Raw genomic sequence first — 14,245 nt, 5'->3', positions numbered from 1 at the left:
CCCCACTGAAGTCAGGACTGAGGCAGAGATACCAGTTAGCAACAACACTGTCTGACACTATTGTGGATGTCGAGGAAAGGAAAAAAAAAAAAAGGAAGCAATGTAGAGTGGGTGGAAGTTGCACGTGAGTGAGCTGGGTTAACGGGGTCGGGGGGCAGTACTGAGAGCCGCTCCCAGCAGCCAGCACGCAGTGAGTGACTCCTCTGCCTAGCCACGTGCCTTAATCTTACACCTTAGTCACCCTGCATCCTACCCGTAACCCTGCACGGCAGGCCCTACTGTCCTCCCCATTTTTATAGATGAGGACGTTGATGTTTGGAGAGTGACTCTTCTGTGGCCTGGGTTGCACAGTGAATGAGTGGTAGAGTGGGCCCTGGATGCAGACCTTATCTTGAAGCCAAGCTCTTAACTGCCCCTGTGTGGTGGTGCTTTGGCAGGTTTGCATGCTGGTGAGTCCCTCCCAGCATTAGACTGTCGGGGGACGACAGTGTGAGCCACCACCCAGAGGGAGGAGAGCAGGGGAAATCCTGGGGAAGAAGGGGATCAGAAAGGGGGCTTATATATCTGATGATGTCACTCAGCTGAGGAAGCTCTGGGGTAGAGAGCTCTGGAGGGTGCAGGGCTTGGGGTCTGTATATAGCCCCCAGGCTATCTAATTTATGGCTAGCAGATGTTGGGTACACTTTTATGGGGTATGCAAAGCAAGCAGGCTCCAAATGGCTGGAAGTCTGTTGTTTGAACTGCATTTAAAACAACTAGATGGGTGAAAATTAGAGTTTGGTGCCTGTGGGCTTGGGAGCTAATGGTCCCTGTCCGTTGTAAAGATGTAAACATAGGACTAACATACGAGTGCTGTCTCTGGCTCATTATTATAACAGGGGCCACAGCCAGGACTCTGATGGCCAGGGCAGTTAAAACCGTATAAACCACTCAGTACTTGATGTGGGCCAAGAAAAATGGGGTCCTTGGTATTCCGACATTCTGAATAGAGCCACGGATGCTTCAGAAAAGCCCTTGTTTCCTTTTCTTATCATGTGATGGCCTGTAAGAACCATCCTACCTGTGGGACTGGGGTTCTGATTTTGGCTTAGAAGCCAGATCACTGTTTTGATGTTCTGTGGATAGATGCTGGCTTTCATGGAACAGGAGTGCAGTGAAATAAACAACTTCACAGTAGGCTGAGCATGACCAGCTGTATCTTGCAGGGCGTGAGGTTCTCCATCTGACACCAGCTTCCTGCCCTGTCCTGAGACTTCCAGTGATAAAATGCCAGATAACTGTTTCAATAATGCATATATGGGACACGAAGGGTCTCACCTATTTTTCAAAAGAGGAAATAGTGACAAGAGGCTGTCTTCTTCATGGGGTTTCCACGTGAGCCCTTCCTATTTGCCCATTAGGAAAGCAGAGGTGCAATGTAGATTGAACATAAAAGTATTTTCCAAGGACATTTTCCCTCCGTAGTGTGGTTGTGCCCATTTGGCAGAGATGGAAGGTGAGGCCCGGAGAGGATTTTGTGTTCACCTCAAATCCCAGTGATGCAGCTGGGTTTTAGCCTCTGGTTTCTCTGGCTCCTGACTCCAAACACTTCCTGCTCTACCATGCTGCTGGGTGCTGTCATCCCTGGAAGTTTCTAGGAGTTGGCTCAGCCCACATAGTCTAAGGACGTGGCACAGTTATCAGCCAGTGTGAGGAGACCTGGCTCGGGGCAGTGGAGGGGAGGGCCTGGTGGGGCTCTGGCCATCTGCACCTCACCGGGTGACATGTCCTCCACAGACCGGGAGGCGGCGCTGTGGGAGATGGAGGAGCATCACCTGCAGGAGAGGCACCAGCTGGTGAAGCAGCAGCTCAAAGACCAGTACTTCCTCCAGCGGCACGAGCTGGTGCGCAAGCATGAGAAGGTGAGGCTCCTAGTCAGCTTGGGTTCGGGGGCTGCCACCGGGAGACCTGGGAGAGCCGCGAGGCTGCCCCTCAGTGGGGCATCACTTGCTCCTGAGAGCAACCAAGTCGGCCACAGTGAGGCTTGAGAGCTTCTTGGGCGATGTCCTGCCTCAGATCCAGGGGCTAGGAATTGGGGAAACTGGCAGGGAAGCAGATGGCCCAAGCAGCTCCCTCGCTGACCCTGACACCTGATGTACGTGTCTCTCTCACTTTTTCCCTTTTTTTGTCCTGCCTTTCTTTCCATTTTCATTTTATATCTCTTTCCCATGCATTCCCTCAGAATACTTTTTTAATTGAAGTATAGTTGCTTTACAATGTTGTGCTAATTTCTGCAGTACAGCAAAGTGACTGTTATGTGCATACATTCTTTTTAAAATATTCTTTTCCATTATGGTTTATTCCAGGAGATTGGACACAGTTCCCTGTGCTGTACAGTAGGACCTTGATGTTTATCCATTCTAAACGTAATAGTTTGTATCTACTAATCCCAAACCCCCAGTTCATCCCTCTCCCTCCCCACCTGGCCTTGGCAACCACAAGTCTATCCTCTATGTCTGTGAGCCTGTTTCTGTTTTGTAGATAGGTTCTTTTAGATTCCACATATAAGTGATATCATTTGGGATTTGTCTTTCTGACTTACTTTACTTCGTATGACCATCTGTAGTTGCATCCATGTTGCTGCAAATGGCATTATTTTCTTTTTTATGGCTGAGTAGTATTCCATTGTGTATATGTACCACATCATCTTTATCCATTCATCCATTTAGAGACATTTAGGTTGTGTCCATGTCTTGGCTATTGTGAATAGTGCTGCTATGATCATAGGGGTGCATGTATCTGTTTGAATTATAGTTTTGTCCAGGTATATGCCCAGGAGTGGGATTGCTGGATCATATGGTAACTCTATTTTTAGTTTTCTGAGGAACCTCCCATACTGTTTTCCGTAGTGGCTGCACCAACTTACATTCCCACCAACAGTGTAGGAGGGCTCCCTTTTCTCCAAACCCTCACCAGCATTTGTTATGCGTAGACTTTCTAATGGTGGCCATTCTGAGCAATGTGAGGTGGTACCTCATTGTAGTTTTGATTTGCATTTCTCTAATAATTAGTGATGTTGAGCATCTTTTCACGTGCCTACTGGCCATCTGTATGTCTTCTCTGGATAAATGTCTTTTTTTTTTTTTTTTGTGGTACGCGGGCCTCTCACCGTTGTGGCCTCTCCCGTTGCGGAGCACAGGCTCCGGACGCGCAGGCCCAGCGGCCATGGCTCACGAGCCCAGCCGCTCTGCAGCATGTGGGATCCTCCCAGACCGGGGCACGAACCCGTGTCCCCTGCATCGGCAGGCGGACTCTCAACCACTGCGCCACCAGGGAAGCCCCTTCTGCCCATTTTTCGATTGGGTTGCTTGGGTTTTTTTTTTTTTGTTAAGTCGTATGAGCTGTTTGTTTGTATATTTTGGAGATTAAGAAGGCATTCAGAAGGTAAGAAGGTAAGGTTATTAACGGTAATCTTTAAAGTGAGAACAGAAGATGATATTTAAGGGTAGTATAGTAAAATGACACAAGCCTTGCTCTGCCGAGCATTCTGGACCACGCAGGTCCTGGGCTCCTGAGTTGCGTGTGGCAGCCTTGGCATCTGACCACGCCTGCGTGTGTGGAACGCAGCTGACCTTGGCCTCTGCTGGGTGTCCCCCTCAGGAGTGCGAGCAGATGCAGCGCTACAACCAGCGCATGATGGAGCAGCTGAAGGTGCGGCAGCAGCAGGAAAAGGCGCGGCTGCCCAAGATTCAGAGGAGCGAGGGCAAGACACGCATGGCCATGTACAAGAAGAGCCTCCACATCAACGGGGCGGGCAGTGCCGCTGAGCAGCGCGAGAAGATCAAGCAGGTGGGGGGCCGGGGGTGTCCTGGAGTGGGGCCAGATCCAGGTTTGGTTTGGCCTGAATCTTACATGGTTGGGGGGGGTATAGAATATAAGACGCAGCACGGGGTCTTGGAAGGAAGAATGGAATGGAAGCCAGAAGTAACAGCCCGGAAGCCTAAAAGCCTCACGTTGACTCCTCCTCTGGTGGACAGGGGAGGAGGCTTGGCGTTGCATCTCATGCGTGTTCCCTGTCACACTCAGGGTGTCTATCCTGCAGCTGCTTCTGCTGGTAAACTCCTTCCTCTCCTCTACTGAGACCCCGCTCACAAGTCACCCATGTGGCTCCGGGACAGAGTCGGTGGCCGTGGGCTCCTGTGATTCCTGCTTACTACATACGCTGTCCTAGCATGTCTCAGTGTCCTCGCCAATCTGGGGGCTCCTTGAGGGCAGGGGCTGGGTCTCAGCTCAGCGGGGAGAACTTCAGACAGGGGGCACAGCCTGAGTGGTACAGGGCAGTGTGGCTCTGTACAAACCAGCCCCTCAGATGGGGTCTCCCCGGGACAGGGCTGAGCTGGGCCCCCAGCCAGGCCCGTGGCCCGCTGAGGCGCCTCACCTGTTCTCTGTTGCAGTTCTCCCAGCAGGAGGAGAAGAGGCAGAAGTCAGAGCGGCTGCAGCAGCAGCAAAAACATGAGAGCCAGACGCGGGACATGGCGGCACAGTGCGAGAGCAACATGGGCGAGCTGCAGCAGCTGCAGGTACTGCCCTTCTGCCCCGCCCCTGCTCGCCTCACCGCCCCCCCCCACCCCAGGCAGTCAGCTCCCTGGAGGCCCAAAGACCCTACAAACGGGGGAAGGAGTCTGAAGCTCAGGGTGGAATGGTTTCCATCCTGCCGCTCTGTGTGATGTTGGCCAAATCACATCACCCTCCCAGGCCATAGTTTCCACATTCATAAAATAGGCAGGGGGTAAGGATGATAATTCCTATTTTGCAGAACTGGAGTGAGGCTTTGTAAATGAGATGACAGAGCTGAGCTGAACGTGCCATGCCCGGGGCCTGGCAGTGGGCATGCTGATGGATTTCTCGGTCACCACTGTGTCTTGGGAAAAGGTGTCCCAATTACCCTAATACCAAAACCAGACGTTACAAGGAGGAAAACTACAGACCTGTATCTCTCATGAACACAGATGCACAAATCCCCAACGAAACGTTGGCAAATAGAATTTAAAAATGTATAAAAAGTAGTATACACCAGGACCAGGCGGGATTTATCCCAGGGCTGGTGCAATAGATGAAAATGAGTTAATATAATCCATGACATCAGCAGGCTAAAGAAACATCACGTGATCATATCATCAACAGATACAGAAAAAGTATTTGACAGAAGCTGACCTCTGCTCATGATAAACCTTCTCAGTAAACTAGGAATAGAGGGGAACTTCCTCAACTTGATAAAGGGTATCTGTAAAAACCTACAGCGACTTACCATCATCCTTAATGGTGAGAAGCTCAGAGCTTTCCCACTGAAGTCAGGAAAAGGTATCCTGATATTGACAGGCCCCTTTGTGACCTCCTTCCCTGGGGAGATCCTTGACCTCTTGTTTGCCTCACAAAAGGTTTGCCTCACCCTAAGGGTCCCTGCCCGGGAGCTGGTACTTGGAGCCCCCTTGTGGTGGAGCGAGGCATTGCCATACCTGACAGATGGGCTGACAGGAACCTCTGTGACCTCAGGAAATTCTTTAGGCTGTTGGATCCATCTGGCAATTTCTGGAAAGGCAGGGGGGTGTGGAGGAAACATTGCAGGTATTGAAGCCTGTCAGGTAGGGGCTCTGCTGCTTGTTTCTGTGTGAATTTTAGCCAGGCCACTCACCTTCTGTGTCTATGTTCCCAACCCTGCCTCATGGGTTTACTGTGAGGATGAACTGAGAAAACCCATAAAGAGTGCTGGGACCCCAGCTCTGGGCAGGGCTGCCATAAGTATTATTCCCAACCAAGGCAATTTTTAAATTCCCAGAACCCTTGAGCTTGAAACCCCAAATAAAAATTCCCCAAGGGGTTGTACTCTCCCAGTCCAGTAGGGTTGAGGTATCTGGATAAAGGCACTTTCCCAGTAGGGTTGAGGTATCTGGATGAAGGCACTTTCCCCCTGCTTCTAAACTCCTTATAAACCACGAGATTGATTCCCTGTGAGGAATCAACAGGGAACTGTCACTTTTGCCTTTGAGAGATTCCAGGCTAAGTTTTGTGAGGCAGGTAACTTACCTCAGCGAGAGAACAGTGAGGCTGGCAGGCCTCAGCCAGGTCCATGGCCCTTACCCCGTCACAAGTCTCTCCTGAAGAAATGGTATGTGATGCAGATAATTATATAACTTATATAAATACAAATTATTTATACACACAGATTATCTTAGCTCACACTGCCATAACAAAATACCACAGACTGGGTGGCTTAAACAACAGAAGTTTATTTTCTTACAGTTTTGGAGCCTGGAAATCCAAGATCAGCTTTGCCAGCATGGCTGGGTTCTGGTGAAGTCTCTCTCTCTCTGGCTTGCGGATGGATGCCTTCTTGCTGTGTCCTCACATGGCAGAGAGAGAGAGGAGAGAAAAGGAGAGGGGGAGAGAGGGAGATGGGGAGAGGGAGAAAAGGAGGGAAGGAGACAGGGAGGGAGCAGTCTAGCATGTGAGCTCTCTGGTCTCTTCTTATAAGGGCACTAATCCCGCCATGAGGGCCCTACCCTCTTGACCTCATCTAAACCTATTTATCTCCTAAAGGCCCCATATCTCCAAATACCATCACATTGGGCATTAGGGCTTCAACATATGAATTTTGGGGAGACACGATTCAGTACATAGCACAGATGTTTAATACAATGCTATTTATAATAGTGAAGATTAAGAGCAACCTAAGTGGCCAAAAATAGGGAAATGTTTAAATAAATTAGATAAGCCATACTGTGGGATATTTTGTAGGAATTAAAATGATGATTGTAAAAGATGTTAGTTCTTTGTATACATGTAGAAATGTTTACATTATAATGTTAAGAGGAGAGGGAGGCAGGTTTCAGAATTGTGTATACAGGGTGAGCTAAAGAATGCACAGGACAGAGCCTGACGGGAAATATATCTAAGATTCTGTGGTGGTTGCCTCTGTGTGGTGGGATTAGGGCAGAGATTATTGTTATTAGTTTTATACGTTCATGTTGAAAAATTCAAACAATGCAGAAAGCCCGAAGTAGAAAGTTGCAAAATTGCTGCAGATTCCACTACTCAGTGAGAATTATTAATGTTAATATTCTGGAATAGTCTTCCAGGCACCTTTTGGTGCATGTGTCTTTACAGGTAGAACGTTTTGTATACATGGAGTTTATAATCAAGGAGAAGTAATAAATGAATGATGCTGGTACCTTCATGGTATCTCTCAGCCCTCTGTGCTTCTTACCTGTACTTCCTGGAATACGTTGCAGAATGAAAAGTGTCACCTCCTGGTAGAGCATGAAACCCAGAAGCTGAAGGCCCTGGACGAAAGCCATAACCAGAACCTAAAGGAATGGCGGGACAAGCTTCGGCCACGCAAAAAGGTAACCCTGGCTGGGCTGGTGGGCTCAGTGGTGGGCCCTGCTTCGTGTTGTGCCATCGGTTCTGCCTGGGGTATGGATATAGATACAGATATGGATGAGGTACAGATTTATGGATTTATTTGAAGGAACTGGCTCACCCAGTTGTTGGGACTGTTAAGCCTGAAATCTGCAGGGCAGACTGCAGGCTGGAGAGCCAGGGAAGAGTTGATGTTGCAGCGCTGAGCCGCAGGGCAGTATGGAGGCCCAATCCCTCTTTCTTTAGCGGGACCTCAGTCTTTTCTCTTAAGGCCTGCAACTGATTGAGTGAGGCCCAACCACATTTTGGAGGGTAAGCTGCTTTATTCAGTCTACTGAGTTAAATGTTAATCACATATAAAAAAATTCCTTCACAGTGACATCTAGACTAGTGTTTGACCAAACAACTGGTTACCATGGCTTTGCCAGGTTGACAAATAAATTGACCATCACAGGGCCTCAGTGTGGTCATTTGTAAAGTGAAGATAATGAATATTGTATAGTGTTATGCAGAAAGCCACCAGCCCACAGTATAGGCCAAGGACGTACTCATGTCCTCCCACTCTCCTAAACTCTCTGAGGAGAGAGCTGCCCTAATTACCCTTGATCATGTGTCCTGAGCCCTGAGGTTTGTTCTGCCGTCGTACTTGAGCTCTACTTGCTGTAACTGTGATCTGCCCAGGAGGCAGTTGCCCACCTCAGCCATATAACGGCCTTGGGAGTCCTTGAATAGAGGCTTCCCTCCCTGTGCTAATGGAGCTTTCTAGCTGGAAGCTGGCCAGGGTCCCAGACCTTCCTGTTAATAGGCCCACGCTTATCTGTAACCACGCATGGTCCGCTAGGACTTTTGATACTTGACACTCAAATCAATTACACTCCTGCTGACACAGGCGGATTTGGCATCAGGAAATAGATGCTCACCTGGTTCTCTTACCTAGGGCTTCTATACCCTTGGCACATCCTGAGAGGCTGAAAATGAATCATCATCTTGCCTCTAGCAACTGCCCAGATTGCTTCTTGGGGGTGCCTGAGCTTAGGGGAGGTGCCGCAGTGTGTATCTGGAGAGCCGCTGGATTTTGCTGGTGCGGGCTGCCTCTTTCCAGAATTCTTTGTAGAATCATCCCATCCTTAGTCACCTGGGTTGCTGCTGGAACACTGGCCCGGAGGTGGTGATCTGCATCCTGCAATAAACGTTCTTTTACACTCTTGCATTTCAGTCAGCAGCTCTGAGCTGCTGCCCATGTATGGGGGGGCAGGCGAGATGACTGTACATTGTGGAGTATTTTTAGAAAAATTCAGATTTCTTTCTTTCAGTAAGTATAGAATATCTTGTAAGGTCAATAAGGTGTTGCTTGGGTCATAGTTGACACAGAGTGTGGCCTCAGACAAGTCTTCCCTCCTGAACCTTGCTTTTTGGGGCCATAAAATGAAGATAACATTTCTTCCCTTAAAACAGGTGTTAGTACACTATTGCCCATGGGCCAAATCTGACCCACCACCTGTATTTGTAAATAAAGTTTTAATGGAACACAGCCATGCTCGTTCATTTACATATCGTCTCTGGCTGATTTTACACCAAACAGCAGTTGAGTAGTTGCAACAGAGACCTTAAGGTTTGCAAAGGCAAAAAAATTTACCATCTGGCCCTTTACAGAAAAAAGACCGCTGACTCCTGCCGTAGGTTATATAGAGGAATATATAGGTTATATAGAGGTAAAAGAGAGTAGTGCTTAAGAGCATAGGCTTTAAGGAAGACAGACGTGGGAGAAAGTCCTAGCTCCCCCATTACTCGCTGTGAAACTCTGGGCAAGTTACTAAACCTCTCTGTGCTCAAAAAAGTGGTAGCTAGGCGCTTCCCTGGTGGCGCAGTGGTTGAGAGTCCGCCTGCCGATGCAGGGGACACGGGTTCGTGCCCCGGTCCGGGAAGATCCCACATGCCGCGGAGCGGCTGGGCCCGTGAGCCATGGCCACTGAGCCTGCGCGTCCGGAGCCTGTGCTCCACAAGGGGAGAGGCCACAACAGTGAGAGGCCCGCGTACAAAAAAAAGAAAATAATAATAATAATAATAGTTTTAAAGAGAGAGACATAATAGAATGCTGGTCAAATCCTGTGAAAGTGGTCACTTCTATAGTGAAAGTAATAAAGAAGCCACATTTACTGAGTAACTCATGTGTGCCTGGCTTTGCAGATGGTGGCACAGTGTTTCAGAGCTTGAACTCTGAAGTTAGACCCATCTTGGCTCTGCTCCCAGCCAGCTGAATGACCTTGGGCAAGTGACCTAAGCTCTCTGAGCCTCAGTTTCTCCATCGTTAATGGGGATAGTGGTATCTATCTCATAGGGTGAAGATTAAATAAGATGTAATGCACTTAGCATAGTGTCTGACATGTAGGAAGTACTAAGTAATTATAGCCCATTAGTTTTTAATTTAATCTTTGCAGTAGCCCGGCCAGGCAGGTAGTGATATTGCCATTTTACACGAGAGGAAACAGGCTTGGAGAGGAAAGGTAGCATGCAGAGGCCCACCCAGCTGGTAATGGAGCTGAATCCTATTTGACTGTAAAGCCCCTGCTCTTTCCTCTGCACTCTGCTTCCTTTCTTAATCGAATAATAATTTATTTTTGGAGAACCCTCAAGAAATTTTTCTGGTAGGACACAATTTAGCTAGATAAACTTGCGTGTGCCCAAGGGAAGCTCCTGCGGTGCTTGTCGTCTAGATGCTCCCCTTGCAGTTATCTGATGTGCTTTTACAACGTAGAGAACCCCTGTCCTACCACAGATGTTCAGAATTAGAATCTCAGGGGGGTGGCATGACTGCACGTATATTTTGAAAAGAAGTCCCCTGATTTTGCAGGACGGTGCCCTGGTTAGGAACACCATGTAACTCGGACATCTCTGTTTCCCCTGCTGTTAAGCCTCTTGCTTCATTTGCTACCTCAGGCTTTTCTCCATTCTTTGGGTGGTTTTCCTGCCAGCTGATTTGCATCTGCTTCTCCCTCACACCCCATCTAGACTGGCATTTCCCCAAAGCAGAGCCCTTGGTCCATAGGAAACTCCTGCGTGGCTGTGGCACGAGGAAGGAGGAGGTGGTACCTACCTTCTGGGTGATGGGCGCTGGGACAGCAGCGAGGGAAGACCAAGTTACCCGAGCACTGAGGCCTGGGAGGGGAAGTTCCAGAGAAGGCCACTTTGGTGGGGGTCCTGTGGTTGGGGAAGACTTGTGTCCTAAGGGATCCAAACGAGCTCCGTCTGCCCTCTGTCCTAGGCTCTGGAAGAAGAGCTGAACCAGAAGAAACGAGAGCAGGAGATGTTCTTCAAAATGAACGAGGAGGCAGAGTGCCTGAGCCCCACCACCCCAAACAAGGCCACCAAGTTCTTCCCCTACAGCTCTGCGGATGCTTCGTAACAGCCGCCCAGGGCTGTGGCTGGCAGGCCGGTGGGCCTCGGGGCCCTCCCATTCTCTGTGAACAAGTAACTCAGGAGCCCCTTCCCTCTTGCTTCCATGCCGGCTCGAATCCAGCCCCTTGCCTTGTGCCACCCCAGCTGTGCCTGACAGACCCACCCGGCGTTTCTGACTTCTCGCTGGTCATGGAGGGCGAGGTTCTATGATGTGCTGCCTGATAACTAACGTGCATTCCATTTGAGCCCCAGGTTCCTTTGAGCTGTCAACGACTTGGGCTGTTGGGGGGGCCAGGGGCCAGGAGGAATAGGTGTTCTGTGGCCTCGAGGCCCCTCCTGTTTGCCAAAACACCAGCTTTGCTGTCTGTGGGCACAAAGTGCTACTGCTGAAGTCACCGTGGGCGTGTCCTGTTGTAATTGCCGGTGGCTTTTCAGCCATTCCCTGCAGTGTCAGACCAAGAACCATGCCTTCTAACAGCCATTCTGGTTCCCAGTGGAGCCTATTCTGCAGCCAGCTGCTCAGGGGGTGCCCTCCTTCCTCCAGTGCCCCCAGTCTGCTTTCTTCTTGAGACAGCATCTACAGTGGTGGGATGGGGAGAGGCTGAACGCTTCACCCTGATCTCAAGTATTTCGTGCCATCTTGTACTCTCCCTTCCTGCACATACAGGCACGCATGCACGTGCGCGCACACACACACCCTTGGCCCCCTGGGCCTCTTGTGCCAGGTGGATTGGAACATGTTCGCTGCCTGGGCCTGTGCCACTGAACACGTGAGGGGAGCCGTTGGTGTGGGCGTGCTGGGGGTTGGCACCAGAGGCACAGGCTGAACCGCCAGCCTGCACGGGATCCTATGTTCAGGGATAAATTCCTCGCCGCACAAGACTTTCCCACCCCAGTCATTCTGTTTCACACTTGCCCACCCCGTCTGCAGGTGATACGGGAAGGCTGCTTCCCTCTGCTCTGTGTCCCTCCTAGTTCAGAGTCCGGCCTCACACTTCAGGCAGAGGCTGGCAGTCAATGGAACTTCTGTTCAGGGAGAAAAAGCATCAGGGAGAAATGCAGTGCTTCCCGCCCCCAGGAACCTGGCAAAAGCAAAGCTTCTGTATCTCAGATGGAATGCTGGGCCTTTGGATGACTCAGCTGGCCTCCCACAGATTCTGATCCCCACAGGCTGCAGAGCGTAGATAACCCAATAAAAGCAAATGCTCAACCCAGCGTTCGGTTTATTTACAAAGAAAACCTTTTTTCACCTTTATGTCTAACTTGAAAAAAATATAAATAAATGGCTTCCTTAGGAAAATGCCTGCTTTAAAAAAACAAAGCGGAAAACTGAAGGTGATTCTGAGGAATCAAATGGGTGTACTGAGTCTGGGTACTATTTTGGTGGTGATGGGGTGGTTGACACACCCTGGGAGGACTTCCTCTTTCTTCACTCCTATAGGTAAGGGTTCAGTGCTTTGTCTTTCTGAAGCAATTCCCTGGAGTTTTCTGGGGACTGGTTGTAAATGGATCTTGGGAAAGTAGGGTAACCATTCAATAGGAAAAGGGACTTGGGGTTCCAAAGACTTACATATGCAGTAAAGAAGCACTGGGGGCCGCGGGAAGGCACTGGTCCTCTTCGGTTAGTGAGCACTCAGCTTGCCTGCTTCACTATTTGACCCAGAAGGGACAATTTTCAGGTCTCACACAAATGAGACAAGTGAAACAATTATGCCCTTTGATTCTCTTTGGTGCACAGGTGCTGGGAAAACGTGAACTAACAGTGTAACTACAGACCCAGTTCCACCAGGCGAGGCCAGCATTGGCGAATGGTCAGGTGATGGCCAGTGGCAGGGCTGACTTGTGCTTTAGTTACAATACTGCCTTTTGTAGCCTGGGGTGTGAGAATGAGTATTAGGAGAAATGCCGGTTTCATGGTGTAGGTGAAAGTCTTTGATCATTTCCTTCTTTGGTTTGTCGTTCACATTGGAATCTCATTCAAGGAGCTGCTGCTTCCTGCTCAGTGCTGCCTTAGCCTTAACACCTCCCCTGTCCTTCCCGGATGGGGTCTGGTTGGGTCTCCCAGTCTCACAGTTGAGCCAGCGTGCAATGCCCAGCATTGAGAAGGCCCATGCAGTATTCTTTGTGTTCTGTGCTAATGTTTTCTCTGGAAGGGACAGACGGAACTGTTTCACATTTACAGTCAATTTTTAGCAGAGTAAATAGAACTAACTTATATTTTCCTCTTTATGAAGAATAGAAGTTATTTTTATGTAGTTTCCAAACTTTATATAAAAAACTTTTGTAAAATGTTCTCTTCAGAGTTAACTGCGAGAATGTAAATATGCTTCTAATAAAATAACAAGGTTGGAAACTCTTTGCATTTGGGTTTGTTCTCTTGGATTCGGGTGGGAAGAGCAGGGCAGACTTAAACAAGAAAGGGTTTCCTATCTTCTGAGTACACTGGTGCCTCCCAGGTTATACAGCAGGTCAGACATTGGGGTTTCTGTTCTGAAAGAAGTTACGCTTGGCTCTGTGTGTGTTTTCTCTACAGACATTTATATCATTCTCATTTAACAGTGAACATTTGACCCCAGGAGTTTTTACATGTTAACTTATTGAATCCTTTCAACAACCCACGAGGAAGACATTGTCATTCTCGTTTTATAGACAAGGAAACATGCTGGGTAAGGGGAGAGTCAGGCGAAAGCTCAGAGCACTGGTAAGTGCTGATAAAGTGCCTATGGCTTCAAAGTTTGAACTTCACTGTCTCCTCCACAGCTCCTCTCCTGCCAACTGCACCCATTACATTTAGCAAGAGTCACACACACTTAACCACCAGCATCTCTGCCATGTTCAAAAGTGTCAGCCATGGGCTTCCCTGGTGGCACAGTGGTTAAGAATCCGCCTGCCAGTGCAGGGGACACGGGTTCGAGCCCTGGTCCGGGAAGATCCCACATGCCGCGGAGCAACTAAGCCCGTGTGCCACAACTTCTGAGCCTGCACTCTAGAGCCCACGAGCCACAACTACTGAGCCTGCGCTCTAGAGCCCACGAGCCACAACTGCTGAGCCCATGTGCCACAAAAACTGAAGCCCGCATGCCTAGGGCAACAAGAGTAGCCACCGCAATGAGAATCCCGCGCACCGCAACGAAGAGCAGCCCCCGCTCACCGCAACTGGAGAAAGCCTGCGCACAGCAAAGACCCAATGCAGCCCCCAAAAAAGTGTCAGCCATGCCTCTAAAACCTCATTCAGGGGTTCTTAACCTGGAGTCCATGGACCCCCCCTCAAACACACACAGGGGATCCATGGGTAGAATTCAGGGTGTCTTTGCACCTGGATGGGAAATGTTTGGTCTTTAGTTTCACTAACCTCTAACTGAAACACAGCATTTCCTTTCCTTATGGGTATAGGCAACAAACTCTAATATTATTAGCAGTACTTGTGACTATGTCAGCAGTAGAAATCACA

At 49.3% G+C, this 14,245-nt stretch overlaps 1 protein-coding gene across 1 annotated transcript in view; it reads left to right on the top strand.

Annotated features, from left to right (window-relative positions):
• The window catches only part of STK10 (serine/threonine kinase 10), a gene marked incomplete at its 5' end in the record, with an annotated part of 119,499 nt that extends 106,397 nt beyond the window's left edge, over positions 1-13,102 (top strand). The window contains 5 exons of the mRNA XM_082650902.1: positions 1,777-1,901; positions 3,640-3,828; positions 4,434-4,559; positions 7,269-7,382; positions 10,661-13,102. Coding sequence (XP_082507028.1) covers positions 1,777-1,901; positions 3,640-3,828; positions 4,434-4,559; positions 7,269-7,382; positions 10,661-10,801 — 695 coding nt within the window. The 3' untranslated portion in view covers positions 10,802-13,102. The remainder of the gene's footprint in view (positions 1-1,776; positions 1,902-3,639; positions 3,829-4,433; positions 4,560-7,268; positions 7,383-10,660) is intronic.
• Between the last annotated feature and the right edge of the window lie 1,143 nt (positions 13,103-14,245).

The sequence above is a fragment of the Grampus griseus genome (genome assembly GCF_964374135.1).
Source record: "Grampus griseus genome assembly, chromosome: 3".
Taxonomy (NCBI): Eukaryota; Metazoa; Chordata; class Mammalia; order Artiodactyla; family Delphinidae; genus Grampus; species Grampus griseus.
The sequence above is the reverse complement of the archived record's forward strand: the minus strand, read 5'-3'. Positions and strand labels throughout refer to the sequence as shown.